Source organism: Phaethon lepturus, unplaced genomic scaffold (assembly GCF_000687285.1).
Source record: "Phaethon lepturus isolate BGI_N335 unplaced genomic scaffold, ASM68728v1 scaffold26739, whole genome shotgun sequence".
Taxonomy (NCBI): Eukaryota; Metazoa; Chordata; class Aves; order Phaethontiformes; family Phaethontidae; genus Phaethon; species Phaethon lepturus.
Window position 1 is genome coordinate 15,463 of NW_010564571.1, and position 27,146 is coordinate 42,608.

Sequence of the window (27,146 nt, forward strand, 5' to 3'; positions counted from 1 at the left end):
ATGCTGCTGGACCCAAAAGAGAAAAAGCTGGAACAGACTGAGTTAAAAATGACTGGTCAGAAAGAGGTTGACAGGAACCCTTGAGGTTTACACCTTTGTTTTGGCAGGGCGGCAACTGCACATCGAGTGGAAACTCATCCTATTTGTCCTCGCTGTGCCCAAGCCAAGGGATTTGTGTACCTGCATCCCCAAAAGGCAGCCTGCGGGAAGATCAGAATAACTTGTTCTTCAGAATAAACTGCTTAAACTATGCTTGGCTGGCCGCCCATATTTCTAAGGACAATGCAGTGGCTGCTGCAGAGCTGTATCACTTTGCCATCAGTGTTTCTGGACAGCAGAGGTTATAGGGACTAAAATCATAATGCGCTATATAAATATACAGCATTTTATAAGAAAATAAGGATTAATGCAGCAAAATCCTTAGCAGCACCAAATAAAAATGCAGAAAAAAACCCACCTTTAAACAGGATCAGAGAGAATACCACAAAACAATTTCATAAACACAAATATCTCTTAAAATCTATGTTTCTTAGATTTTTCTGGTCTAGGCTTAATCCGCGATTGGAGCTCCCACATTGAAAAATGATCAAGACACCAGAACGGGACATTTGTGAGGAACTGGGCACAATAGGAGACCAGCAAGAGGTCAAATACAAAGATTTATCTACAGAAAGAGAGGTCCCAGCTGTGATGGGCAAAAGGGTTCACACCCCCTCCGCCCCTCTGCATGCCGCTTTGGCCCTCAGCAGCATTTCCAGCAACGTCTTCCCCAGATTTGGGGATTTGCCCTCAGAGCATGTGAATTTGGGGATGCCAAGAGCCCGTTCTGTGAGACGGAGGGGGCAGAGGGACACCCCTCCACGGCAGCACCCACGGTGCAAGGAGAGGCCATCTCGGCAAGGCAAGGCAGGACCGCAAACAAAACGTGGGAGACGTCGCAACGCCCCTGCGAATATTTTCCACATCTTAGATCAGACAGTCAGCGATGAATGAGAAATTAGAAATTTCACATGCGTACATGCTTTCTTTTTTTAAAAAAAAAGAAAAAAACACTAGTTTCTATGCCGTGCCGGCCAAGGGGCAGCTCTAATTCACCCCCTTGGCCATCTCTGTTGATTTTTTCTCTCTACAATTTGCTAAACAGCCACATTTCCATGGTTACCAGGGCTCGCTACTGATACGCCGCAAACACACTGTACATTTTTGCTGGGGAGACGCAGACACAGAGTCGCTGCTACGGGGCAGCCCGGAGCAGAGGGCTGCAGCCGAGCCCCGCGCCGGTCCCTGCCGGGCTCTGCCGAGGGCACAAAGGTGACAGCAGGGACTAACCCAGGTGAGAGGTGGTGGGAGAGATGGTGCTTCATCCTTGCTTCTCCTTGCTCTGGGGAAAGGACATCACGTAGCCACCCCACACAGCTTTAAACATTCGGCAAGGGCCACAGGACTGTGCCACGGGACCCCCTGGATCCCCTCTTCTAGCCTTAACCCTTGCCCACATACCAGCATCTCCAGTTAAGGAACCAGCATGGCTTGGTGTGGCCAACTCCCAACATCCAAATCTTCCCCGCTTCATTTTTGGCACATGTGCATAAACACACACGTACTGCATCAGTGGTGGGTTCATAGGAGGGAATTGCTGTGTTAAATTCACACTTTTTTTTTTTTTTAGAAAAGCAATAATTAATTTCCTCCAAGAGATCATATATTGTCCTGCTTTTGATGTCTAATAATCTAATTTCAATCAAGAGGTCGTATAATTTCCTGTTTTGAAGTCTAATGAGCGAATTGCATGGAAACCGCCATAAAGCACAGAACTCATTAATAAATGTATAGTCCCTTTGTCCAAGACTTCCAACTTTAAATCAAACGCACAACAACCAGATGTTTTTCACATTACTGCATTTCAAGATTTTACTGGAAGTGATCTCATCATACATACTTAATGTAGGTGTCCAACTGTGCGTGTTATTCGTATCACGAATCAGACCTTACAGCTTTAGGACACTGTGTGGCAAACACAACTATTGTTTAAAGTGGATAAAATTTATGCTAAGCTTGCCACGGGGATATGAAGGAGACCAAATTGGATGCAATATGCTGATTTTGATGAGTGTCAGAAGTGAGGAAATTATATCATTCAAACATTTGAACTTATTGTTAGGAAACACTGAGCCACTGTTTCTGGGAAAGATATTGAATTTAGCCAATCGGGTGAATCAAAGACTTTTCTGTTTTTCTTTGAGGTAGGAAATTAACTTCAAATGCAAAAGATTGAGACGAGGGCAGAGACAGAGCTGAAACGAGATGTACATTTTTCAAAGAACGAAAACGAAGGCTCGCTTGCAGGGAGTGGTGGAATAACATTTCAGTAGGAAAACTTTGCTTCATCATTTTTGAAGAAAATATATACCGTTAGGTTAGGATCTGAACTTTTTGCTAGGACGCACAGCGAGCCAGTGGAGCCAGGCTTCCATCCCTGAAGGGATGCAGAGCGCGGGACGCAGCTCGGTGCGCTCGCACACCACGGCTTCGGCTTGCTTTGGTCATAGGGGAAACACCCACTATGGACTCCAACCTGCGAATACTAATTAGTCCCCTATTAATTACCAGCAAGAGCTGTCTGAAGGTTATTCAGGACTGTTTATCGTCAGAGCTGAGCAGTGGGCAGCCTTGTGCCCGGGGCAAGCTCACACCTCCAGTTCATTGCCAAGAGCCCTAGCAACTCCCCTCCTCTCGCCCCTCGTCTGAGTAAGATTTTGAGTTGCCTCAGGACTGTAAGAAATCTCACAGGAAGGTTTCTCAGGGGCCTTCATACTCTTTTTTGTTCCTTCTCCCACTGGAAATATCGTGGAAGCTCAAAATCAGGCAGAGTCTCTCCTGGTCATTTGCTGAAACCGAGTTGCTGTGGCCCGCACCCGCCACGGCTCCACTCAGAACCAAGGGGCCATGGGAGGCAAGGAAGAAGGAAGACGAGTATTTAATTTGAGAAACGGGTGAAGTGACCTCCTCTTGTCCTCCACATAATTCATCCCAACCTGCCCTGACACCACCCTGCTACAGAGATCATGTTCTGCTCTGCTGCTGCATTCTAGGGCATCCTCAACAGCAAACGGGGACATCACAGCCTTTCCACAGAGAAATGACCATCCGAAATGAAAACACGGCCCCTTCCTATTGGGTCAGCTTTGACTGACAGCACGAGTAATGAGGAAGCAGGAATACGGACCAGCATCCGGCTCGTTTCCTCTTTCAGAGATGTGGGAAGTTCCCCCGATTTCTCAGCCCATTCCTTGGGAAGGAAAGGAGGAAGCAGAAATGACTCATTTTCTCTTTCTACCAGGAGAACAGTTTGAAGGAGCTGTTGAATTTGTGCCTCTTACTTGCAGCCAGATTGAGTCCAACACATCTGAGCAGGTTCAGTGGAAGTTGTCCAAGTCCTGGTCTAACAAGGATCATGTTGGCACGTATCAACACAAAGAAGTGCCACATTTAAATGAGGGAATTTTCTTCTTTTAGAGAAATAATAGGCTTTTCAAACACGTTAGCAAGCCATTTAGTGATGTCTAGAGACAGCTCAGAATAAATAGATAAATCAAACAGCCACGAGCAGGAGAGCATGTGGTCCCAGGCTGAGGACCTGAGCTGATGTTCTTGGCATGGCCCTAAGATGTCTGTGGGAGCAGCAGGTCTGAATATGGGAGTTGAATTGCTCCGTGCAGTTCCTGCAGGAATTAGATCACTTTTTGGCCCTCATTAGATTAATGCACACGGCTGTTAGAGCAGCCAAGGCGATGAGGGGTGCTCTGCCTGGGTGCAGCCAGCACGCAGCATTGCCGAGGTCTTGGCTCACTCTTTCTTTGCAAGAGAAATAACTTTGGCACGTTGCTCACAACACACTCACCGATATCCCGTCAATAATTTCTGGCAGATCTGTAGCTCATTAGGAAGAGAATATAGATTTGAATTAGGAGGCTGAATCCAATTAGACTGCACTAAGTTGCAACATTCCAGGTCTTAAAGAGACCACGAAAGCCCGATCCCATTTGAGATGTACAGTTTACATACTGGATGTTTGCAAAGCACAGATTTTGCAAACCCTCGGATCATTTTTGCAGCAGTCCTCATTATCCCCATGCCAATTTCTGTCAATCATAACTAGCACTATAAAATAAATAAATCCCCACACTGCTACAAAAGGGGTTGGGAACCTTCTGGAGACTTGGCACCCGTGTAGCACTGCTCGCCAGTGGGTGAACTCAGCACAAAAGCCCGCTGCTATGAGAATAACAAGGCCTTGATCAACTCAGCCTTCAGCATCAAGCCCTGGTCTGTAATCTAGTGAAATCATGCCCTGCCACTTCTCACCGAGTGCCGGCGTACAAAGGCAGCAGTGTGCCTGGGCAAGCACGTAGCAAGGCTGCCCAACTCACACCAGCGCTGCTCCTGCCCAAGCAGGGGCAAAATGCCCACTGCTTTTTGCAGGACCAGTGTGCAGGTAGGGTTTTTTCTGGGTTTTTTTGTTGTTGGGTTTTTTTTAAAAGTGGCAAAACAGACTTTGCTGGTCAAAGCAACTGCTTGATCCCTGGTGCTGTTTGGCTGACCCTTGGTGGCAGAGAAATTATTCACAGCTGGTTGGTATAAGGATCATAACCGAGCGACTTCTGAACCCAGTCTTACAAAGGAGGGCTTCATAATTGTGGTGTCAAGTTCCTCCTTCCCAACTGTGCATATTGTGCGGGCAGTTTTTAAAGCCTGTTATTCTAGGGTAAAAGAAGTTTGTGTCAATCCATACAGACACTGGAACGAGCAGTCGTTGAGCACTGGGAGAGGTTTTGTACTTGATTTAAAGGAGAGCTAATTTTACACAGTATTTGCATTTTGCAAGTAAAAGTACAAAGATTCAAATGATCTGCCAGGTAACGCTCTCCTGTGGCATCTGTGACACTGAGAACTCGTAACACGGGGAAAGCAACATCCTGCCCTCGCTACAAACACTGAGAACAGCGCACCCCCAAAAGCATTACAAAATTTTAACTAACCCAATACAATTTGGTACATAAAGCTTTCATAAAAGCACATACAATGAAATAAAAGGACAGGTATAAACCTCCTGTCTGTTGCCTATCAACAAAGGTTTCACAGAGTTGGATATCACAGAGCGTTTTCTGAATGAGCTATAGTACAGCTGTACTTTCCTCTAAGGTTAAGTAGAGATTGGTTCTGATATGGGCATTAAATAATTTCAGTTTTCAGACAGCAAAAGGCCCCTTTCAATCCCTTTCAAGAACAAGAAGAAAGAAAAGTAAGCGATGAAGACATCCTTTCCCAGAAAACCAGCTGTGAAGAGACGAGAAGCCACTGCACCCTCTGCCGGCACTGCCCAGGGGAGTCCTTCAGACGAGCCTTAGACGGGCTGCGTACATTACTTGTTGTCCTGTACAAGAGAAATTGAGTTTTCCTGACGATGTCTTTCCAATCGTACAGCACAGATAAAAGCACAACATGGCTCAAAGCAGCTCTCATCCCTGCTCCCATCTCTAGAGATGACCCGTGGTGCAAACTGTGCTCTGGGTGCCAGAGCATCAGCCACGACTACGGGTGAATGGGCAGCTGACACGTTTGCTTCCAGCAATAATTAAAATTAAGCGTCCTCTAGCCTAGGTATCCAAAGCAGCTCAAGGGACAGCACTGCAGCAGCATCCAGGAGCAAATGGAGGAGATGCATCCAGTGCTCCTGGTCTGGGCACGTCTGGGTCAGAAATACCAAAGAGGGGCCAAGCACCCTTCCTGCCCGAGGAGCACCCACCAGCCAGCTGAAACAGCCCAGGGCATCCTCCCCCATGGAAGAGGTTTTGGGGATCCAGAGCCCTGCGTGAGCTGGACTCGCCCGACAGCTCTTGGTGGGACGTGATCTACTTCTGAGGGGCAACGGGACAAAACTGAGAGGCATTGTCCAGCTCTCAAGCTGCATAGCCATGGCCTGAGGTAAAGCGCTCTGGGTTTTCCATAACAAGCCATTCACCTGCGAGGTTTCCCAGAGCCACAAGTCTCTCCCATCTCACGATACAACCAACTAAACCAAAGCTGTGTGTCCAAGAAGGACCTTGCAAACATATAGGAATTTCTTATCAGAGCTGCGGGAGCATGCAGACGACCTGCAGATGCTTGATTGTTTCTTAAAAGGAAAAAAAAAGCTTCCCTAGCTCTCATTGCATCAAAGCCTAGCGAGGTTTTAATTAACCCTCATGCATGAGCAGAAGGAAATGCATAGCAGGAAAGACTGTTTTGTGAGAGAAGCCATACAGGAAAGTTATCAGCAATCCAAGCGATCAAATACAGGGGCAGGGAATGAACTGTGGATTTAATGGCCTGAGGAGGAGTTATTTACACACCCTCTCCTGATGGTGCAGCATAGTTATCAAACCTGAAGTATGTGTTCAAGCAGTGGAGGGCTGATACCACTGGAAGTGGATTTAAGGTATTGCAAAGCAGTTCTGGCACCTCAAATGCAGCAAGAGGGGCCCTGGACGTGCTCACGTCCTCAACTCTGAGGTTAGTCACCCAGAAGAAAGAGTTGCTGCTGGATACTCATTGGCAGTGTTTAAATTAAATGGGATGATTTTTCTAGTTTAAACTAGAATTACTTTGGGTGACCCAAATAGTCCCCTCCGGCTTCAGCGTTTGTGGCTCTACGGTAGGATGTCTCCTCACACAGAGGAGCCTGGGCTCATTTCCTGGCTTGTCAGCATAACCACATCACTCGTCTCTCCATGGCTCCCCCTCCGTCGTGTCAAACGTGCCAGTTCATCTCCATCTCAAGGCTCTTCACGGCTCACCCCCACACTGGCCGTCTCCCACATGCTGTCAAGCCATCAGCTCCCACCTCCAATCTGCCCGCGCCGCTCGCCTCCGCTGCCAACAGCAAAGTCCCCAGCCAGTCCCCTGTCCTGTCCCCCGCCTGGCTGCGCGCGGGAGACCTCTCCTCCATCACCCAATGGCCCTCCTCAGGTGTCTCCTGGAGGCTTGCTCCTGCTATGAAAAAGCAGGCTAAGCTCTTCATGGTGCTCGCGGTGCTGGCCGGCGTGGTCTCCCTGCTCTTTCCACCCTCCTGGGGGTCCAGCCCACTCACCCTGTGCACAGATCGCCTTCAGTGGGCTTTCACACAGCCCTGAGCACGAGGGGCCAGAGTGGCTTGATGGAGACCATCAGCCACGACCACGCAGCAATAAATCACCAAACACACAAACAGGATAACAAACACCACGCAAACTCCCAACTTCTGGCTTTTTTCTTTGCCAGGTGAGCGACAGTTTAACGATGCCTTCCCATTATTATCAAGAGGCTTGTGTTAAAACCAAACAAATCCAAGCTTTTGAGGCAGTTCTGCAGCACAGCTGGATTCAAGAGCCATGAGCGGCCTCGGCCAAGGCACTGCCGATGGGAGCAGCTCCCTTGCTGCTTGCCTGCACTCTGGCAAAACCAGGTGTGTGCAACAGAAGTAAGAGAAATTGTATTTAGACAGATATCTCCATTTCAGCAGTAGCGGACTTCTCTACTTTGAATGCTCATGCAAGCCGGTCTTCTTTCTCCAGACCTGTACTCCAGGCCCAATCCTCTCCCACGGAAAAGCTTGGGCAGAGGAAGGGACAGAGGCTTCACCGTAACAAACATTTAAGCAAATGGTTAGTTTTCCTGAATCAGGACCATAGAGTTTAGGAGGGATTACTTGACCTAGTCAGCGAGTTCTTCCACCAACGCTAAAAATACCCTTGAATGAGCTGTGGAAATACGATAGCTTAAACACTTAGCAGTACTCAGGGCTAGACAGTGGTTTATAATTATATGGGTTCCGTTCAGAGACCTGCCAAGGGACCATTCCCACACAGCCTTTATTTTTGGGAGGGCAGGGCTCTGCCAGCCCGGAGGTACGCGGGAGAGGCGGTGTCTGCCTTTGCCTACCAGCAAACCCAGCCCTAACTCCTGCACCACATCTGTCTGCAGCTTTTAAAAACCCAACAACGGCTCCTCTAAAAGCGTGAAAAAAAATCTGCTGCACGCGAGAGAGCAACAATCACCACAACGGCGGTACAGGTGACAAACATCTATACGCACCCAGACATTTTATCTCTGCCTATATACACAGATTTAAAGATCCAGGGAGGCGAGGAAGGGCTGCTCGGCAGCACCGCGCTCGCCTGCTGTCCATCGGAGGCCGTTTCCGGCGTGCCCTGCGCGGGCCAGTTCAGCTCACGAACGCCTCGACGCTTCGGGGGTCAGCGCTGCCCTTCCCTGGCCCTCCTCTCTTTCTCGGGTGTTGAAAGCCAAGACCCCGCTGGAACCAGGTTTCCACAGGGACCCCGCGGAAATGACTTTCTGCGGGAGCCAACAGGCAGCTCTGCACAGTAAACGGCCGGTTTAAAGCCGAGAAGGGACCAAGTTAGAGACGGGGTGCCGAGCCTCACAAGCCGCGCCTTGCCTGGGCTTGGGGGGTGTCTCCGGGGCCAGCCCCGAGCCCGCTCTCCACCGGTGCGGGGAGCGCTGGGCAGCCAAGCGCGCGTTCGTGATTGCACGCAGCATCTTCGGTTGCTCACATTAACCGATAAAAACCCACTGTGTGTTTCTACAGATTGAAGCAAGGCTTTTTAAGGAACCACAAAAAAAAAAAAAACGTTTTCCACAGGCTGAATGTTTCTAAACTGTTTCCCGTGAAACTCTGCAATAAAGCCTCTCTAAATTATACTCATTAGTTAAATTGGGTTTCATTATCATCCTTTCCCTCAGCGCCCATTACACCAGCTGGATGCTGCATTTCAGGAATCCATTACATGCTAACAACAAAAATGTTTCCTCCTAAAAAAATTAAAAAAAAAAAAAGAGAAAGATTTATTTGGTGATAAACTTGTTCCTATTTCTTTAAAGGTCCAAGATGTCAGGGAAGGGGAGGCAGATGAAACAGCTTGTTTTGGACACCAGAGTGCTCTCCACAATGCCCCCTTCTTACAATTTGGGTTTTTTTAATAAGCGTAATTAACAGAAGCAATAAGTTGTTATCCACGTGGGCAGCTTTTTGACTAATTCAGGCCCTCTTTTATGCACTCGGCAGTCTCTAGGAAACCTGGGCAAGACAAGCCAGCACAGCAAGGGGAAGGTGGGCTGGCACATGGGATCACAGCTAGTCACCTCCTTGAGCTGCTCAGATGTGGCATTTGCCACCATTAAAAAAAAAAGAAAAAAGAGAAGAAAAATGAGACGTTGATAACGGACATGTGCAGTACCAGCCTCAGGGCTTACTTCCCTTAATTTCATGTTAGAAATTAAACTAGAATCTTGCAAAACCTGGATATTTCTAAAACCTGACATTTAGGTAACCAAACTGCTCTCTCCACTGCAATCTGCCCACATCCAGGGATTTCACTCTGTTTCAATCTGAAGGTCTTTCACACATATTTAGGTGTTTCAGGTTGTACTAAACTGGTGAATAGAAGAAAATGAGAAGGCTTCTGCCTGTTGGTTTTATATATAGGGTAATTCCAGTCAAGCCAAAACCAGAGCAGGCTGTGAGCTTCAGTGCACCTGCATTACTGAAAAGCTCAAAATTGAAGGGTGGGAGGGAGGAGCAAAGAGCATTTTTAGCATAAGTTAGTTGGGCTGAGGATGCCCAGCCTTTAGAGCATTGCCAACAAACTCAGTCATGCCTTGGTACTTAGTAAAACAGAAAGGAAACTATTACAGCTATTTGCATCCCTTCCGTAACAAGGGGAAAAAACCTCTCCTATTGCTAAGTGACAGGCTGAGTTTAACACTTCCTCTGTAATGAAACCTTTATCCCAGCATGGTTACAGTTTTGGAAATTGCTTTTAGTGAGTTTGATGAGTTTTGGAGCTAGGGTTTAATGCCGCTGTCTTTTAAATTTAATCTTATTCAGATTACATTTCATTTGATCGCGCTGTGGTGCCTACTTGCATATGAGCATTTTACCGTTTTGCTACGTATTCACCCCTCCCCGGGTGCTGGCCCCCAAACACAGCACAGTGGGTGTTCATAAACCACAGGGCGTCCTGCAAAGCCTACAAAGCTGCAATGTTTGGGGGTTTTGGGGGGTTCTCTCCCCTCCAGGTATACATGCTGTCTAGGTTCTGCAGCTGCTGCTAAAGAGGATTGCCTTTCCCACACACATACATGCATTTTACCTCCATTTCTCAGTGGTTCCCAGCACCACGTGAGATGAGGGCAAGCCCTGTCCTGCCTCACTTACCTGCCGCAGGGTTTCCCATCTCCTCCCCAAGGAGCCTTCCGGTGCCCACATCGCAGAGACGCTGCCCTTGGTTTTGCTCGCCCTGTGCTGCTTTAGCTCTTCCACACACCTGCCTTCAACGCAAAACTAAGTCGCTGCCGATCGCTGCCACCTTTCTGCCACCCACGTCTTTGGCTGCAGCTGGCAACAAGCAATATGTGAAGAAATTGGTAGGTTATGTGCATTGCTTCAGTCCTTGGGATGTCGTTCAGACACAGAATAAGGCTGTAACCCCCGTGAAACGCAGCGTGGTGGGCGCAGAGGAGGCGAGCAAGGGATCCGCTGCTCTCGCACAGCTCACGCAAAGTCTATGTTAGTCACTCTTCACCTCCCTGATCTTTATCTCAGGGTATAATGTAAAATGTCAGCAAATAATTTAGTCTTTACCATGTTTAATTCACTCAATTAGCTCAGTAAAAATTTTCAACTCAGTTAGCAAAGTCAAAACAAAGCCAAAAAATGTCGTGGAGGAGCACAAGGAGTCAAGCCTTGCAGACCTTAGCAGTCTTCTCATCCTCCACATGCCCGAGGCTGCAAGGCAGTAGTTTATTAAAAGACCTTGGAGAAACCGATATCCAGCCTAGGAATCCAGATTTCCAGACAGCTCTTAGGCCAAATTTTCCAGTGTGGCACAAGAGCAGGTGCACATTTCCTACAGTCTACATGGCCAAGTGTATTGGTGACACCACTAATTTGGGACATGAGCAGAAGTTAGCTGTTGTGGCCACTCTCGTGAGTCGGGGAAATGTCAGAAATGGCATGGGCCGATGGTCAAGAGACCTTACTGTTCTTTTTGAAGAACACCCTTGAAGCTGGTGGGTTTTCCTGTTGCATCTCACCGTGGTACGTTCACCTCCGCTGCACTAACCTGAGCGTGCAACTTGAAACTGAGGAAGTGTCTGGCCTTCAGGATATTTAATAGTAACAGAATTAGGGAAAAAAGCTCTTGTTCTGAGCTTCTGCAGAAATGCACAGAATTACTTCACTCATTCTCTTCTCCTCTTTGATCTCAACTGGTAAGTTTCTAAGAAAATCAGTAATTAACAAAATGAATTTAAGATAATGCAGTTTTACCTGGATTGGCTTGGCTGAGCCCTGGGCAGAAGCAGCACTGCGTAGGGAGCTAGGTATTGTCATATGTTTTCCCGCATACTCCTCTAAACATATAATTTCAAAATGTTACTGTCAAATAGATTTTTACCCTCTCTACATGTAGTATCTGATGAGTGGGAAAGCAGTAAACCAGGAGTGTTTCTTCTGGAGAAAAAAAATCACCCAGGGATTCGAATGGGAGTGTGGGGTGTGGGAAGGAGGCAGTAGGTTTAGAACCCCTCGTGTAGCAGGGCTGGCACGGCTGTCCTCCTCGTCTTGCTGATTTGCAGTGGGTCGTCTGGAGCTGAAACATCTCCCGTGGTCTCCACCAGGCTATGAAGCCCACACCAGCCAGGCTTCAGCTGGGTTCAGGTGTTGGCTCTGTCCAAGCCAAGCTGTTACCCTGTCACCGTTACAGTATTGCAGACGGAAGTGACATACTTGGATGACACTTCAACGGGAGAAGGGGAAAGGAGAAGGCAGCATGCACGTCCTGAAGACATCCTGGTGGGGTCACCTTCTTTTCCCATGAAATACAACTTCTGTTCACCAGCACCCATTGGCAGCTGGTGTTTCCTCCTCTGGCAAAGAAGGGCTTTGAATCCTGTGCAGCAGAACCCTTGGTTTGGTCTTGAGTGCAAGGCCAGTCTTAACCCATCTGGTGCCACGAAAGAGGGACAGCAAGGGCACAGCATCCCGGCTGAGAGCCCTGACTCAAAGCCATATCTAACCTGGGCTCTCGGGTTTTATTGAACCAAAACGGTCAGTTGCTCCCGGTGGCACAGACCAGGTGGCCAAAGAGCCGAGAAGACAAACAACTTCCAGCTCCTGGCTGTAAACCAGGGCATCACATTCCCTCCCATCCCAGAAACAACTCTCGAGGTGGCCTTGTTCGTGCTCCAGTGTTCTCTTCTTCAATTTCCTGTAATTTTTCTCAGCCACAATATTATAGGGTTTATGACATTTTCTGTTGAGGCACAGTGAAGGTTGTAAACATGCGTCTCTCTCACTGTTAATGCTGAAGGTTCATCATTGGCAACATGGCAATATCTGGGATTCAATAATGAAGACGGCTAATAAAAATGAGGCACAAAGTCTTGTTTGATGGGTCACCTAATCAGATTTTTCCAGCATGAGGGTGGGCGTGATGCATGGCACAGAGCTGTGTCCACCTGGCTGAACTTCCTTCCATGAAGAAATAGCCATGGTGAGAGGGCAAGGTATCCATCTGCCAAGGTATTTTTTGAAGTTCATTTGATCTCTTTTCCCCTTTTGCATGCAAATTCAGGATTGTGCAACAGGCAGGAATAGTTACAAATTGTCTTTAAAATTTGGGTTTAATATTCATGGTTTCATTGTAAACGAAATCAAACAAAACCACGTAGCTGCTGTTGCAGCTGAATAGGTTGGAACCTCTACACCACCAATTATCCAGGCTGGGGGTACACCTCGAGGGCTGCTCTCAGTTCTTGCTGTTGGCCTGCATCTGCAAGCAAAAGAGCTGAGGCCACATACATTTTCTGATTGGCTAGAAAAATTTGGATACAGCCTCTGTTGGGATGTATAAATGGAAAGCGAAGTATTTTAGACCTTTCACTTTGAAAGCAGAGCTAAGGCACATGAAAATGCACAGAGTCACAGCGGTCATCCTCACGATTGCGATCTCCAGTGGTGAGTTAGCTGAATTCTGGTAAACGTTGCTCATTGTAACCTGCCGCCTTCTTCTTTCGTGTTTTTTTTTCCTTCCCACCCCCCCAGTGAAAAGTATCTGTAAGGATTTAGGAACAGATTTGTTCTCTGCCATTTGTTGCTTTTGAAAATAATGCCTCTCACATCGCATAGAAACCTCCATGCAAAAATCCTTTTTAGATATGATAAAGAGTTGTGGCAAAATGTTGTTGGAGTTGAATAAGATATATATCAAATAATGTTGATTGAATAAGAAAGAGTCAGCTGAGACACATCAATGACTAACAGCATGCGTTTTTTCTTAAAAGTCTTTTACTTAAAGATCAGCCCGCTGAGTGTTCCCTGAGATGTTTCTGTCTTTAACGTCATCACCTTTGCTTTCACAAAGAATACACAATTCATTAAAATAAATGAAGACTACCTAGAACAAAGGGCTGTTTTGCTTGAGAAAGGCATTAGAGATTTCCTGCACCCTTTTAGCACCAGACCTTCAGCGCCAGCACATCATTTCCCCGTTTGCGTGTACTCCTAGAGCCCAACGGGGATGGTGGCTGCCGACCCGCTCGCGCACACGAATAAACCTCAACTCATTGGTTCTTGCTAGACCAGCCCCATTCTCGCTAGAGCATCCCGTGGGAAACCCACGTAGTTTTGGTGGGGGGAGCAGGGCTGTTGGAGGCTTGTAGAAGGTACCAAGTCAGGGGTTGCCTTTCTCACCTTCTCTCTTGTAAAGGTTCTCCTCCTGCAGACGTCGCCGGGGCTGTAGGATCAACACGGGTTGACCATGGGTGATGACAGCTGGAGTCTGGAATAAAAAACACGAAGATGTTACCCCAACTGGCTGCTGCTTTGCAATAATACCACAGAAACACTGGGAGCTAGAAAATGCAATTAGTATAAGGTAGATGACAGCTTTTATTTTTGACTGGATCTCACATTAGGGAATAGGAACGGACTTGGTGGGTCTTTCTCAGCCCTATTTTTACAGTTACAGTTCAGTGTCCCAACATCTTGGGTGGCTCAAGTCACCTTCCAGGCAGAGACATCCTCTTGCTCCAGCCCCACGTTTGCCTTGTGAATGCAGCATGTCTGCCCTGGGGCAACGGGGGGAGTGGGTCACCCCATGACGTCCCCTCCCGATCTATTTGTTCTGCATTTTTGCTTTGAAGTCACTGCTTTAAGTACCCTCAAATGTCATTCGACAAAGCATAAAACAAAAAAATGGTCTGTTTCATTGCACCCCTAAAATAACTTGCATCAAAAGATGAACAACCTTCTAGTTCCCTAAAGCCTGATCCATGATTACAGCAAAATCCAAACGGACCTTCATATTGATTAAACAGCACAGGCTAGGAAATTCCCTTTCTAGCTTGTGGGTTTCATCTTCTGCTCTTCTCTTCTTTTCTTCTTTTCTAGCTGCTGCAGCACAGTGGGCGAAAATCTGCTCAAGTCAACCTGCAAACAAAATCAGAGGCTGTGGCTCCCAGGGCTGCGGCAGATACGACAACCCCAGGTCTGGGCTGGGCTGATGGGTGATGGCGGCGCTTGAAGCTTTCTCAAAATAAAAACAAGGGTGAAAAAATGGGTGTGGAAGAGCCAGAGTTCTCAGAGACTAAAAGCCTCTGGAAAACCGTCCACAGGGCTCAGCAACACACAGAGAGATTTCAATCTTGTGACTGTGTCCCTGGAGTTTGCCTTTTTTTTCTAACAATATTAGGTGTTGTAAAACAGTATCTTCCCTTTCCCTGTTTCCCTTAGATGATTCTATATTTCAAGTTCGCTCTCGAGGCCCCGAGGATGACCCTGCTAAGCCATCATCGGAGAGCATCGCTGGGAAGCAGCTGTCTGGCTTTGGGGCTTCTAGCTGGCCAGGCACCCTGCTGCAGGCTAACCCGCCTTGCTCCTCTTCTTCAGAGGCGGGAGGAAGCACCGGGGAGTGGACGTGGTGTGCGAGGATGGCTCGGTGGTGCACGCACCCTTCGCGGGAAAGATCGACAAACAAGCCAGGCCCTACGGAAACGGCAACGCCATCGACAACGGGGTCCAGCTTTCAGGATCAGGTACCAGCGCTGGAAGACGTGCGCCTTGCAAAGCCTGACTGCAAAATGCTCCGATTCGTTTATAGAGCTTTAAACCGAGCCAAAAATCATGAACCCAACCCAAGCTGCAGTGCGCTTGCATGGGAATCCAAGGGAAAACTGTAAATTTGAAATTTAGGCTCTGTTAATGCAGGAAAATTGATCAAAAGGATTACAGCATTTCATCTCTATTAAAAAAGCCAAAGGATGAAGCTGGTCCCTTTGTACATTTTGGATGATTAAAGGAACAGCCTCTGACTTGCTCCTGCAGCTTTACCCACCTTAATCCCCTTCCCCACCCTCCTCCATGTTCATTTATTTCTTTTCATATTCTCTCTTCTTGACGCTATAGGAGCATCACAGCATTTTCTGTAACTTTTTCTGCTACTGAATCTCTTATCATTTTATTGGCATTTGTGTTTTGCTTCTGAACGTTATGACTTTGCCAGGCTTTTAAACCATTTCATAGCAGCAACAGTTTCCCCCTCTTCTCTCTCCCCTATTAACAGGATTCTGCGTTAAGATGTTTTACATCAGACCCATCAAGTACAGCAGCCCCATCAAGAAGGGAGAGAAAATCGGGCGTCCTGCTGCCCGTGCAAAGGGTCTACCGAGGAATTACGTCCCATGTCCACATCCAGAACTGTGACTTAACAGACCCTACTCCCAGCCTGTAGATGGGAGGCTGCGCATCAGGGGCAAAGCCTTCGGCCCCCACTTGTGTATTCCTTACGTTGCTCGGGCACAGGTAGTCACTCCGGTGAAGTGGAAGCCACTGAGCCTCAAACAGTGAGCCCTGCTGCAGCTCACCCAGCTCGGACTTCTCTCCTCTCTTTGCAGCCAAACACAGAGATTTCTTCAATAAGCCAGAAATTTTACTTGTGCTTGCATATGGAAAACCACATTATTAAAGGGTTGCTTCGCTACAAATTGCTTTGAATGTCTTCGGTGCTGCCATGGAGTTTGGGCTGGGTTCTGCTTTTTTAATGCAGCTGGGGAGAAAAAACCCGGATAAAGCTGAAACCCAAATCTTTCCTGGGGCTCATCACAAAAAAACATAAAAGAACATTAATGAAGTAACTCATTCCTTTTCCCCAGACTCCTGCTTCGGGATTGCCTTGGCACACCCCGGTTTCTTTTTGTCCAAGTGAGGCATTTCTTTCCCTTAGTAACTCAGCTGAAGACTTTCCCGGGACAAGAAGCTCTTGTTAACGGGACAGGGCTTTTCAGGCCAAGGCTACCAACATGCTACCGGGAGTCTCAAGGGCTCGAGCGCTGCAGGCTCACGTATCTACTAATGCCACTGCAGCCTCGGATAAGCGGGGAAGCTGCTTCAGTGGGAGCCGTGTACGTCCTGACAGCAGATTTGGGTTTTTTTAAGAAACTACAGAACAATATTTGCTACATCTGTGAAAAGTGCTTAACCTGCTGCGTCCCATTCACCTTCCCCAGGAACCACTTTAACTTTGCTATGAATGAAACAGCAGCACGTCTATATAAACAGACAGCCCAAACGTGCAGAGACAGATAGCAACCAGACATTGATGGTGAGTCAATACAGCTGAGTTTTCTGTGAAAAAAACTTTTCCTTAAACTGAAAGCAGAAACATTTCAGCAAAAGTCCCCAGTGTTTTCCAGTTTTGACCAATTTTTTTTTATTTTTATGATAATAAAAATCATCTTCCACCTAAGCGCCACTTGGTTAAAATCCCAGTTTTTTACCTTGTTATCAGGTTCTCAGAGGTGGAAAGGGAAGGTCCCAATCAAGCACCCACTTCTCCCGGCAAAGCCTAATGAAAGACTGAGCTGACCTTGCTGACTGAGCAGGGCTCTGAGCCTCCAGCCAACAACACACCTTTGCTCCTCTACAAGGAACATTTTCACCTGTACATTAACAACAGCAGCTCAGCACTTTTCTGGTCTGTCTCCACAGACTGGTTTCACAAACCTTTTCAGCGAGCGATTTTTTAATCTGAGTTTTTCCAGCAGCACAGGGAGGTGCAGCACTTTGGTTCAGGGATGCAGGATGCTCCTGCAGGTGCCTGAGAGATGTACAGGGCAAATGCTAAAAATTCCTTTTTTAACTGGGGCTGTCACCTGGCAGCACAGAATTACAGAATCATTAAGGTTGGAAAAGACCTTTAAGATCATCAAGTCCAACCATCAACCCAACACCACCGTGCCCACTAAACCATGTCCTGAAGTGTCACGTCTACATATTTTTTGAACACTTCCAGAGATGGCGACTCCACCACCTCCCTGGGCAGCCTGTTCCAATGCCTGACCACTCTCTCGGTGAAAAAATTTTTCCTAATATCCAATCTAAACCTCCCCTGGCGCAACTTGAGGCCATTTCCTCTCGTCTTATCGCTGGTTACATGGGAGAAGAGGCCAACCCCCCCTCACCACAACCCCCTTTCAGGTAGTTGTAGAGAGTGATGAGGGCTCCCCTCAGCCTCCTCTTCTCCAGAATGAACAACCCCAGTTCCCTCAGCCACTCCCCATCAGACTTGTGCTCCAGACTCCTCCCCAGCTCCGTTGCCCTTCTCTGGACACGCTCCAGCACCTCAACGTCCTTCTTGTAGTGAGGGGCCCAACACTGAACACAGGATTCGAGGTGCGGCCTCACCAGTGCCGAGTAAGAAAAGTAAGAAAAAGTAAACAGTGCTTCTATTTTAGGTTACAGAGCAGTGGGGGCAAACGGTGTAAGTAAATCTGGCTTTATCTCTTCAGTCTAGTAAAAAATAACAGGCTGTAGAGGAAGGGAAAGTACAATTTGTAGGTGACGCTGGGAAGGAAAAAAAGGGCTGGTGAAACACACGGTTCTAGAAATATTCAAGGTGAGGGGAAAGGGTGCTGGGGGAAGTAACGGGGCAACTGGGCGTTTCTGGAAAGAGTTGGCAAACTCGGGCCGTGCAGGATTGCTTTGTTTCTGCACCAGGACTGCAGGGATCCTTTTCCTTGCTATCCCTTTCATTTTATAAGTTTGTACCCCAAGGTCCCAGACAGAGAGACAAGCTGGGATCCCAAACTGTGAAAGTCCTGACTGCCTAAGGCTGCAACCCAAGTCTGCACTATTCCCTTCTACTTCCCTGAGCATTAAAGGACTTTAGGAGGATTCATCCAGAGCTCTGTCCTCCCCACAGGACAGACATGGGTAGCAAAAAGATTATCTTTTGCGTTCCTCCATCCTCCCCAATAAAACTCGCCTAACTCAGGTTTAGGAAGTATATTAAAAAGGCAAAATAAATTCGAGATGGACTTTTCAGTCAGAACTGTGCACCAGCACAACTTCAGCTTCATCTTCAGCTCATTCTTCACAAAAAAGGAAGGCAACATCCTCAGACCTCCGGCAGCCTGCCGTCTGCAGAACAAGGCATGCCCAGCCATGCCTGTTGGCTGATCAGCTAGCGCAACCTGCTGATTCCCCAGCGATACTACAGTATAGACCGCGTACACAAAGCTTAACTGGTCGTTGTGGCAAAATTCCTCTTCTCTCAGCCTCGTCAAGAGATCAGAAGCCTGAATAAACAGCGACTGCCATTTGTTTTACGTTGCGCCAACTTGATTTTAGCGTGAAAGCCTGTGCTGCTCATTGCACAATTCTTCTACAGTAAATTTTTAAATCATAATTCGTTTTGTAATGATTTGCACAAAGAATGTTATTTATTTTCCAGAGAAACAGCTTTTAAGGTTCTTTCATAACATGTTGTATGCAGATCAGCCAGGAGACAAGCGCTCAGCATTGATTTGCTCCCACGCTGAACACACCGGGCGAGCTAGAAGGAGAAAGCCAATTGTTCTGTAAAATATAGATAGGGAGAGGATTTACCTTTTCAATTGCCTGCTAACAAGCCTGGTAAGCCTACAGTTATGATACAGTAATATTATGAAGAAATAAGATGTGCAGTGCTCATTTATCCAACTCACCGGGGCTGCAGCCCCACAGAGGTTGCAAAGAGGAAGGACTTTATGGACCAACTCATCCGTTTTTGGACGTTGGTTGAATCCCACCGAGCTGAAACGTGTGTAAAGAAAACGATGAAGAAACCAGCCCTCACTTGCGGGCAGCAAAGGGAGGACGGCAGCGCCGCTGGAGGGAGACCGCAGGCCTTGGCTGGGGGCTCGGGCTTGCCCTGGCTCTGGGTTTGGCCCTGGCTTTTGCTGATGTTTCCGCTCAAAGAGCCCACTACCATTGCCCACGCGTGTCTCACAGTTTGCTGGCATTTTTCCTCCAGAAACCTTATTCCATCATTCTACTATCCGACTTTTCTCATTAAGAGATGACATTAAGATAATTAATATGTTAAGAGGGACTAGTCTAACGTTTGCAAGTTTATGGACACATGCATGGCAGGTACCATCCACCCAAAAGCCCTGGCAACTGGCAGCGGACCCTCCTGAAACACGACATGATTTACCCAGCAGCGTCACGAGGAAAGTTGGAAAGGCTGAATCACAGTTGGAAAGGCTGAATAGTGAAACAGGAACTTCTCCTGGACAGCCTCAGGCTTAACTCATTCGCTGCCTGTTGATATCAGCCCAAACACTCGCGTTTGCCCGCTGCACTCTTGCTCAGTCCACGAGAAGACCTCGAAGGGACTTACACACCCAGGGAAGTTACTACTGAGATAAAAGGGGCAAAACGGGGAACTCACACTGTTCGCGCAAGAGAAAGAAGTCGGCATTTCCCAAGCCAGCATTCACCAAGCCCATCTGCGCTCGGCGTGCTCCTCGCAGCGCTGCACGCTGGCTCCTCTCCATCTCCCTTGCTGCCCACCGCAGGGAAGGAAATGGCGCAACCGCAGCTCCCAGGGGCTGTGCAACGCCGGCGCGTTGTTCCAGATCCTTCTGTTAGCGTGTGCTAAGCAGCCAGTTCGTGTCTTTCACAACTGCACCTCACAACTGTTATACTAACGCCGTTGCCCAACGCAGGAGTCCCACCGACGGCGGTTCAGAGCTTCCTCATGCCCAAGGTGAGAGGTCTGCACCTTCAGCTCGCCCAGCAAAGGTGGGGAACACACTGAGAAATCTCAGCTGCAATATCAAACACCTGAAAACTGTTTTACTAAGAATGCTTTACCAGAAGTGCCTTAGATCTATTATCATAGCAAATGACATTTTGACATTGTTTTAGAAAGAACAGGGAAAGATACAATGCTGTTAAGATCTCTTATGGAGAAAATATAAAAAAAAGTACACAGCTACAGGCAATTTGGAGCCAGCTCTGTAACACAAATGAGATGGAAAAATCACAAAGAACTGGTACCTTAGAGCCATTTTACAAAATACCAGACTGCAAAACAGGACTCTGGGAAAAGCTTCCTCAGCGACTGTGCACCTATAACACTGTTGTACTTCTCTCTCGTGCCAGCCAGCTTGGCTGGCTCTACACCCAGCCTTTCCTTTGCAAGACCGTGTAGAGTGGATTGAGGTGCTGCAATTCCTTCCTTGGTAAAATTAGGAGCATGTGAGTTCACAGAGGTCTATAAAACCATTAGCGTTTCAAGGCAGATCTGCCCCAGAGTAAAATTTATGTAATGAGATATTTACAACTCTGCTGGTGCAAACTGGCAGTCAGGAATAAATCAGAAATAAAATCTGGTTGAGAGACATCATTCTTGCAGAAACCCCACTGGAGACCCCTCAGCTGGGAATAGCCAGGCAACACCCAAGTAAAGTCTTTATTTTTAAATGCTTTATTTCCAGTAGGGAAAAAAGCTTACAGCAGCTAGTATCAAGCTGGCCAAGTTTGGAAATACTTTACTACCTCTAGGCTATGAAATCTTCATTGAAAGATGCCACCCTCACCACCTCCCTCGCTGATTCTCTCTGCTAAGGAGAGCTGAAGGGGTCTGCGGAGAGCTCGTGCCAAGTGAAGGCGAGCACGATTGGAAAGCTGGAAAGGATAGTACACAAGCTCTCCCAGCTCGCAGCGACGAAGGCCTTTCTGGCAAGGGTCACACAAACCCCACATACCCCTTCTTTCAGTTCAGGGCTAAGCAGCACCCCCAAATCTTGAATACCCTGCTTTTACCAGCACCTTGTACCATTCGTAAGCCCAGACTCCATTATATTGAGCAAATTGCAACCAAAAGCCCCATCAAAACCAGACTGAGGGGACGTAACAGTTATATAAATATTTGTTTGGTGGCTCCGAGTGTCAAAACCAGCAGTTCCTTCCAGCAGGATGGGGGAGAAAGCAGCAGGGGTAAAATCAGCAAAGCCACTTGTAATAACCCCAGGGAGGGCTAAAAGGTTGTTTGGGGATTGAATATTGGCTGCAAAAAAAGCTTGGAACCACAGCAAAAAATTTGTCCCCAGCTGTTGGTCCATGAAGATTCTCAGAAAACAGATGCTCTTTGCAAACTAGAAGCGGGGCAGAGACATCTGTTTCTCCTCTGAATAAAACCTGCAGGACTTCCAGAGGTTTCTCTAACTTGGAATACCAGATAGTCTATGCGAAAGCACCATGACTCATTTTAATTTCATATTAACTAAGAAACGCCCATAAAGAAAATCTAATGCTTTTCTGTAAATAGTGCAGGAAACAAACTGAGGGATTAAAAGAGATGCTAAGGAGCCTGCTTAACAGTACAATAACTGAAATCAAGAAGATACTAAGTTAATCATTTTAAAACCTAGAATTTAACTCCATGTCAATTGTGCCATGCAACTTGGATTTGCAACTGTTTGTTTCAGAACTTGAAAATGTTTTAGTAAGAATTTACTTTTCTAAAACCTAGGGTTTCAGTGAAGACGTCATGGATTTGAGTCCAGGCTAGGTGATAATTGCAGCTGAACAGGAAAAATAGACATGTTTCTATGCAAAAGCATCTGTATTTCCTAGCCTACATGAATACTCATGCTGCACGAAAGGTTACACCTTCACGTGTTCTCTGTCACTCTGTTAGAAAGCTCTAATGGGCACATACACCTGAGGAGGTGGTACTGGCATGTGCAGCAAAGGACAAACGGGTTATATCCACCATGGAGTTTTGCCCTCGTTTCCCTCCAACTCAGTCCTCTGGACCATATTCTTGGTTCCTACCATTTTTGACCTAAGTGTGCCCTTGCTTCAGGAGGGGGAAGAAAAGGTGTTAAGAAACGGTTCAACCAGAGCTTCCCGAAATGTGGGATTGTTCATCTCCGTCTGTTACTGTGTGCTAAGAGGCCAGTGCTTTTCTCCGTCTTTCCCAACCAGCTCTAACAACTGTTAGAGTTTGTAGACATCCTCAGTGCCGAATATGGCAACACCATCTGCCCGCCGCTGTAATACTTTGCTCAGGATCGATTGGCCAAGACAGCAGACTTGGGCTTTCAAAAACACATAAATACCCCAGGCAGCGACTGCTCAATGTCTTTGATTCGATCAAAGAACACCGGTGAAACAGCCACAAGATGCCAGCTCTCAGCCTGGTCGCTCTGGTCAGCTTGGTGTCCACTGGTGAGTTGAGACAGCTATATCGCAGTTGGTCTTGACTGTTTTTAAGCAGACACTAATGAATTAGTGAAATTTGCTCCAATATAAAGAGTGCTAAGTTTTGTTCAGTCTAGTCTTAATGAGTTATGATAACGTGCGTAATTATGACTGTTCTAAAATAAGGAATTAGGTGTGCATTTAGTCATATAGGAAAGTGTTTAGAGGTTTCATGAAGAAAGTTAAAATAGTTTGACTTATTTCACAAACTAGTATTAAAAATATTTATCTATAGCTTTGCTTTTTTTTAGTGTATGCACCTTAAAATTACTAAGACATAAGACCTCAAGAGATCAAATCTATGTAACCTTTACCTACAGTTTCCGACATAAACACCCACCAGCTCACCTCTTCCTCTTTAAGCACACTATTTTGCAACTTAACACCTTCTATTGCACTGTACTGAGAACACAGTTGCATTTTCCCCATTTTCCTCTCTTGCATGTGAAGTTTTCGCCAAGCAGTTGGACGCACACCCACCCCAACAACAACACAGACACTGGGCACAGATCTGCAGTGGGAATCCCACCAACAAAATCCGCGGCTGCGATAGATACGGCTGTGGCCATTTCGGCGCTGACAGGTAACGCAGCAGGGCATCAGGAGTCTGGAGCAGTGGGGTTTACAGTTGCTTTCCTAAATAAAATGGTCACACACAAGAAAGAGTAGAGTTTAACCAGAGTTGACACTTAAGAGTGAGACAAGACTGTGTCTGCAGGACCTCTTACTCGTTTTTGGGAGGTTAACTGGCAGTCTCACTGAAGTGCACCAATACCACCATTACTAACTGATGCACAGGTGAAGAAGGGAGACCATTATGTGAATTAGCAGCTGGAGTAGTAAAGGAAATGGAAAGTATTTCAAGGATTTGCGTCATTTATTCTTGTTGCTTATATATAACTAAGTCAGCAACAGCTTACGGGAAGCTAAGTACATTAATTTACACAAGCTAAAGGTCTGTCAGCATTGTTGTCTTTAAGCAGGCACCTCATAACAGAACAGGTTGTATTTCCCTGCAAAATGCTTTTATACGTAGAATGATTCCTGCCTTCCCTGCGCTTTCCTGTCATCTCCTCTCTTCAGACACTATAAGAAGTGTCCATCCCCATCATGCCACTTCTGAATTTCTACATGAGTAAATGCCAAACCTAAGATTCTATTTTACACCAGCACAGATATATTTTGGGGTGGAACAGGGGTACGTTTCTCTCACAGCTTGAAATACCCCAGGAACTTGGGAAAATTAAAAACTTGTTTAAAACTTGAGATCTCATCCCCCTTTAAAGATCAGAGTAATAGAAACATTTTGCAATAAAAACCAGATGGATCAAAGCCACTATTTCTTTCCAGTTTAATTGCAGATGCAAACATTTTGTTAGACAAGCTTCAGATATCATACTGTGTTAACTGATCTATCTATACATCATGTTAAGCCTGACAGACTTCTCTAATTACGTATTTATGTTTTCAGACACAGCGGTAAAGGAAAGCATGGGGGTGTGGATGTCATCTGTGCTGACGGAGCGACAGTGTATGCTCCTTTCAGCGGCCAGCTCTCTGGACCCATTCGATTCTTTCATAATGGAAATGCCATCGATGATGGAGTCCAAATCAGGGGATCAGGCAAGTAATTCGTAGCAGATACACTGTGAGGCGTGCACAAGTAATCATTTTATTTACTTGAGTAAGCTTTCTGTGTCTCTTCAATTCAAGTAAAGTGTTGATTCATCTTACACCCTCTCCAGTTCTTACACCGAAGCACAACTACACTGCTGCTACAGGAACTCGGCACCAGCAGGATGTAGTCCTTTTCCTATACGTTTCTTGGAGAGGAGGGAAGAAGGGAGTTGAACAACAGGTAGCAGGAAAACCACCACCCCAAATAAAATATAAAAAAGGAAACAGTAAAAATAAAGTATCAGAAATATGCCATCAATCTTGCTGAGAGGATGTTTTGCTGTTCCTATTTTCCAACTCCCTCTTTTCCATAGCAATCCAACTAATTTTGATTTCAGCATTGTTGCTACCTTGACTACATTTCTGCTTCATCATTCCAGTCTCCAGTAAGAGGCTGAGCACAGAAGGTTTCTTGCTCACCCCAAGAAGATGCAGCGATGTTTCCTGACCTCGCTTCCTCTCCTGTCTCTTCCAGGTTATTGTGTAAAGCTCGTCTGTATTCACCCCATCCGATACCACGGCCAAATCCACAGAGGACAACAACTCGGGAGAATGCTGCCAATGCAGAGAGTGTTTCCTGGCATTATCTCGCACATCCACGTTGAGAACTGTGACCACTCTGATCCTACTCATCTACTTACGCCTGGTAAAAAACCAAACAACCCAGCACCCTCCAAATAAGTAGTATAATAATATAATAAATGAAAAATTAGTATTTCAAGTAAGGACAACAATATCAAATAGCAATAGTCCCCTTGGTCTTGGGTTCTCTCTGACAGCAACACCCAAAAGAAAGAAAATATGCATTATAAATACAGCGTAATAGGACTGTAGACAGTGCTACGGGAAGGAGAATATATCAGCTTATCGAGTTGTATTTTTTGCCCTCCCACAACAGAGCACCATCAAGTCGCAGCAATAAACCGAGTCCGACATCTCATCTGTTTGTACCCTTTCACCTACTAGCAATGTTTTCAGTATTGCATCTTAGCAGCCTTTGGGATGATTCTTTGCAAATACAAATACTATGCTGGCAGTAATGGAGACCTGAGGGATCCAGTCTCATCAATAAGACACAAAACTGAGTCTTTTCCTATCCCTCAGACTACACTCTAGGAACTGTGATACTCTTTTTGAATTTTTGTCTTTAAAGCATGCTCCTTATATTAAGTCTAACCTAGAAACATTACAATCCAGTCTTAGGTGTACATTCTATTTACATTTCCTAAAGGATGACCAATTTTGTGGAGGAGACATCCAACCTCAATGTGTGGGATGTAATTCCAGTATGTTCCTACCTAACTAAAATTAAAACACAGCAGTTACAAACATGCAACACTCAGAACTTAAAAGTTAACTTTGATGTGCTATGTTTCTGTATTTCAAAGTCGTTCCACCATTCCCACAACAAGACAGACACTGGGCAACACTGTGCTCTGGGAATCCTACAAATGAGATAAGAGGCTGTGATAACTATGGCTGCGGATACTACGGAGCTCCAAGGTACTACAAGTCGAACATAAGGGGTTTTCTTGCTGCTCCAAGCAAGAAAAGAGTTGAACTCTGTTTAAGCCATTTCAGAATTACAGCTTTAAAAGTTTAGGTTGGACATGAGGCAACATTTTCACCTACAGAACAGGTTGCCCACATAAAACCTCTGTGCTTGGAAGTTTTTATGACTCAGGCTAAGACATGCCAGACCTGACCTGGTGTTGGGAACAGTCTTAACTCAAGTGGAAGGTGATACTTGATGTCCTCCACAGTCATCTGCCAACCAATATTTCTGTGACTTCACAGGTCCATTTAAAGGCTTGAAAGAAAGGTGTGTTGTTTTTTCTCCAATTTGCAAACTGGAATTCTAACAGATCATCAACCCTACAGGGCATTACATTATCTACACCAAAAAAGGTCTATTGCTTCTTCAGCCAGTCAATTTATGTCCACACCGTCTCAGTACAAACAACGCATTTCCAGATCTTGTAGCATGCTAACTCATCTATCTCTATACACTGTTAGGCCTGACACAAGACTTCTCTAATTACGTATTTGTTCTCAGACGCAACGGTAAAGGAAAGCACACAGCAGTGGATGTCATCTGCTCTGATGGAGCAACCGTATATGCTCCCTTTTCCGGCGAGCTCTCTGGACCCATTAAATTCTTCCACAACGGAAATGCCATTGACGATGGAGTCCAAATCAGGGGATCTGGTAAATAGTGATTTTTCATTTAATATTTGTCTTGAGGTCATAGAAGATGTATTACCTTGCAGCTAGCCAAGTAGGTAAGAAAGGTACACGTTTTGAAACACTGTATCTTCTATGCATTTACATGCATATGTTAGAACGCAAATAATTGAGTTCTGTAGAATATCTTCAAGTTCTTCTCTTTACTAAAGCAGGAATTCCACCAAGCCAACAACTCCAACCACAATCTCTAATTTTATGACCAGCGTCTTTGCTACTTTGGTATTTCCGCTATTGCACTCTCAGTGGAAAGGACAATGCAGAAAATATTTGTATTTCTGAAATAGAGTTACTACAGAAGAACAAATGCTTCATCAGTCATCTGATGTTTTCCTTCCTCTTGTTTTCACCAGGCTTCTGTGTAAAACTAGTCTGCATCCATCCCATCAGATACAACGGCAGAATTTCTAAGGGACAAATCCTTGGGAAAATGTTGCCAATGCAAAGAGTATTTCCTGGGATCACATCTCATATTCACGTTGAGAACTGCGATCGCTCAGATCCTACCAGCAATCTCGAAAGGGGGAAAGGGCAAAGAGTGTGAAATGGAAATGCAGTAAATTCCAAATAAAGTAATCTCAGCATCCAAAAG

The 27,146-nt window shown here is 46.2% G+C and overlaps 2 protein-coding genes across 2 annotated transcripts; both read left to right on the forward strand.

The window, feature by feature from the left end:
* The first annotated feature begins 11,261 nt into the window (after positions 1–11,261).
* On the forward strand, positions 11,262–15,830 carry LOC104626890 (leukocyte cell-derived chemotaxin-2-like). Its single transcript, XM_010294918.1, is given in 5 exon segments — positions 11,262–11,310; positions 14,492–14,588; positions 14,990–15,135; positions 15,663–15,733; positions 15,735–15,830. Coding segments are annotated over 5 exon segments (459 nt in total).
* Positions 15,831–22,512: 6,682 nt separating this feature from the next.
* Positions 22,513–27,146, forward strand: LOC104626888 (myeloid protein 1). Its single transcript, XM_010294916.1, has 7 exons — positions 22,513–22,600; positions 23,084–23,216; positions 24,105–24,256; positions 24,786–24,956; positions 25,699–25,813; positions 26,367–26,518; positions 26,908–27,146. The coding sequence occupies exons 1-7, from the start codon at positions 22,555–22,557 to the stop codon at positions 27,096–27,098; spliced, it is 960 nt and encodes a 319-aa protein (XP_010293218.1). The 5' UTR covers positions 22,513–22,554; the 3' UTR covers positions 27,099–27,146.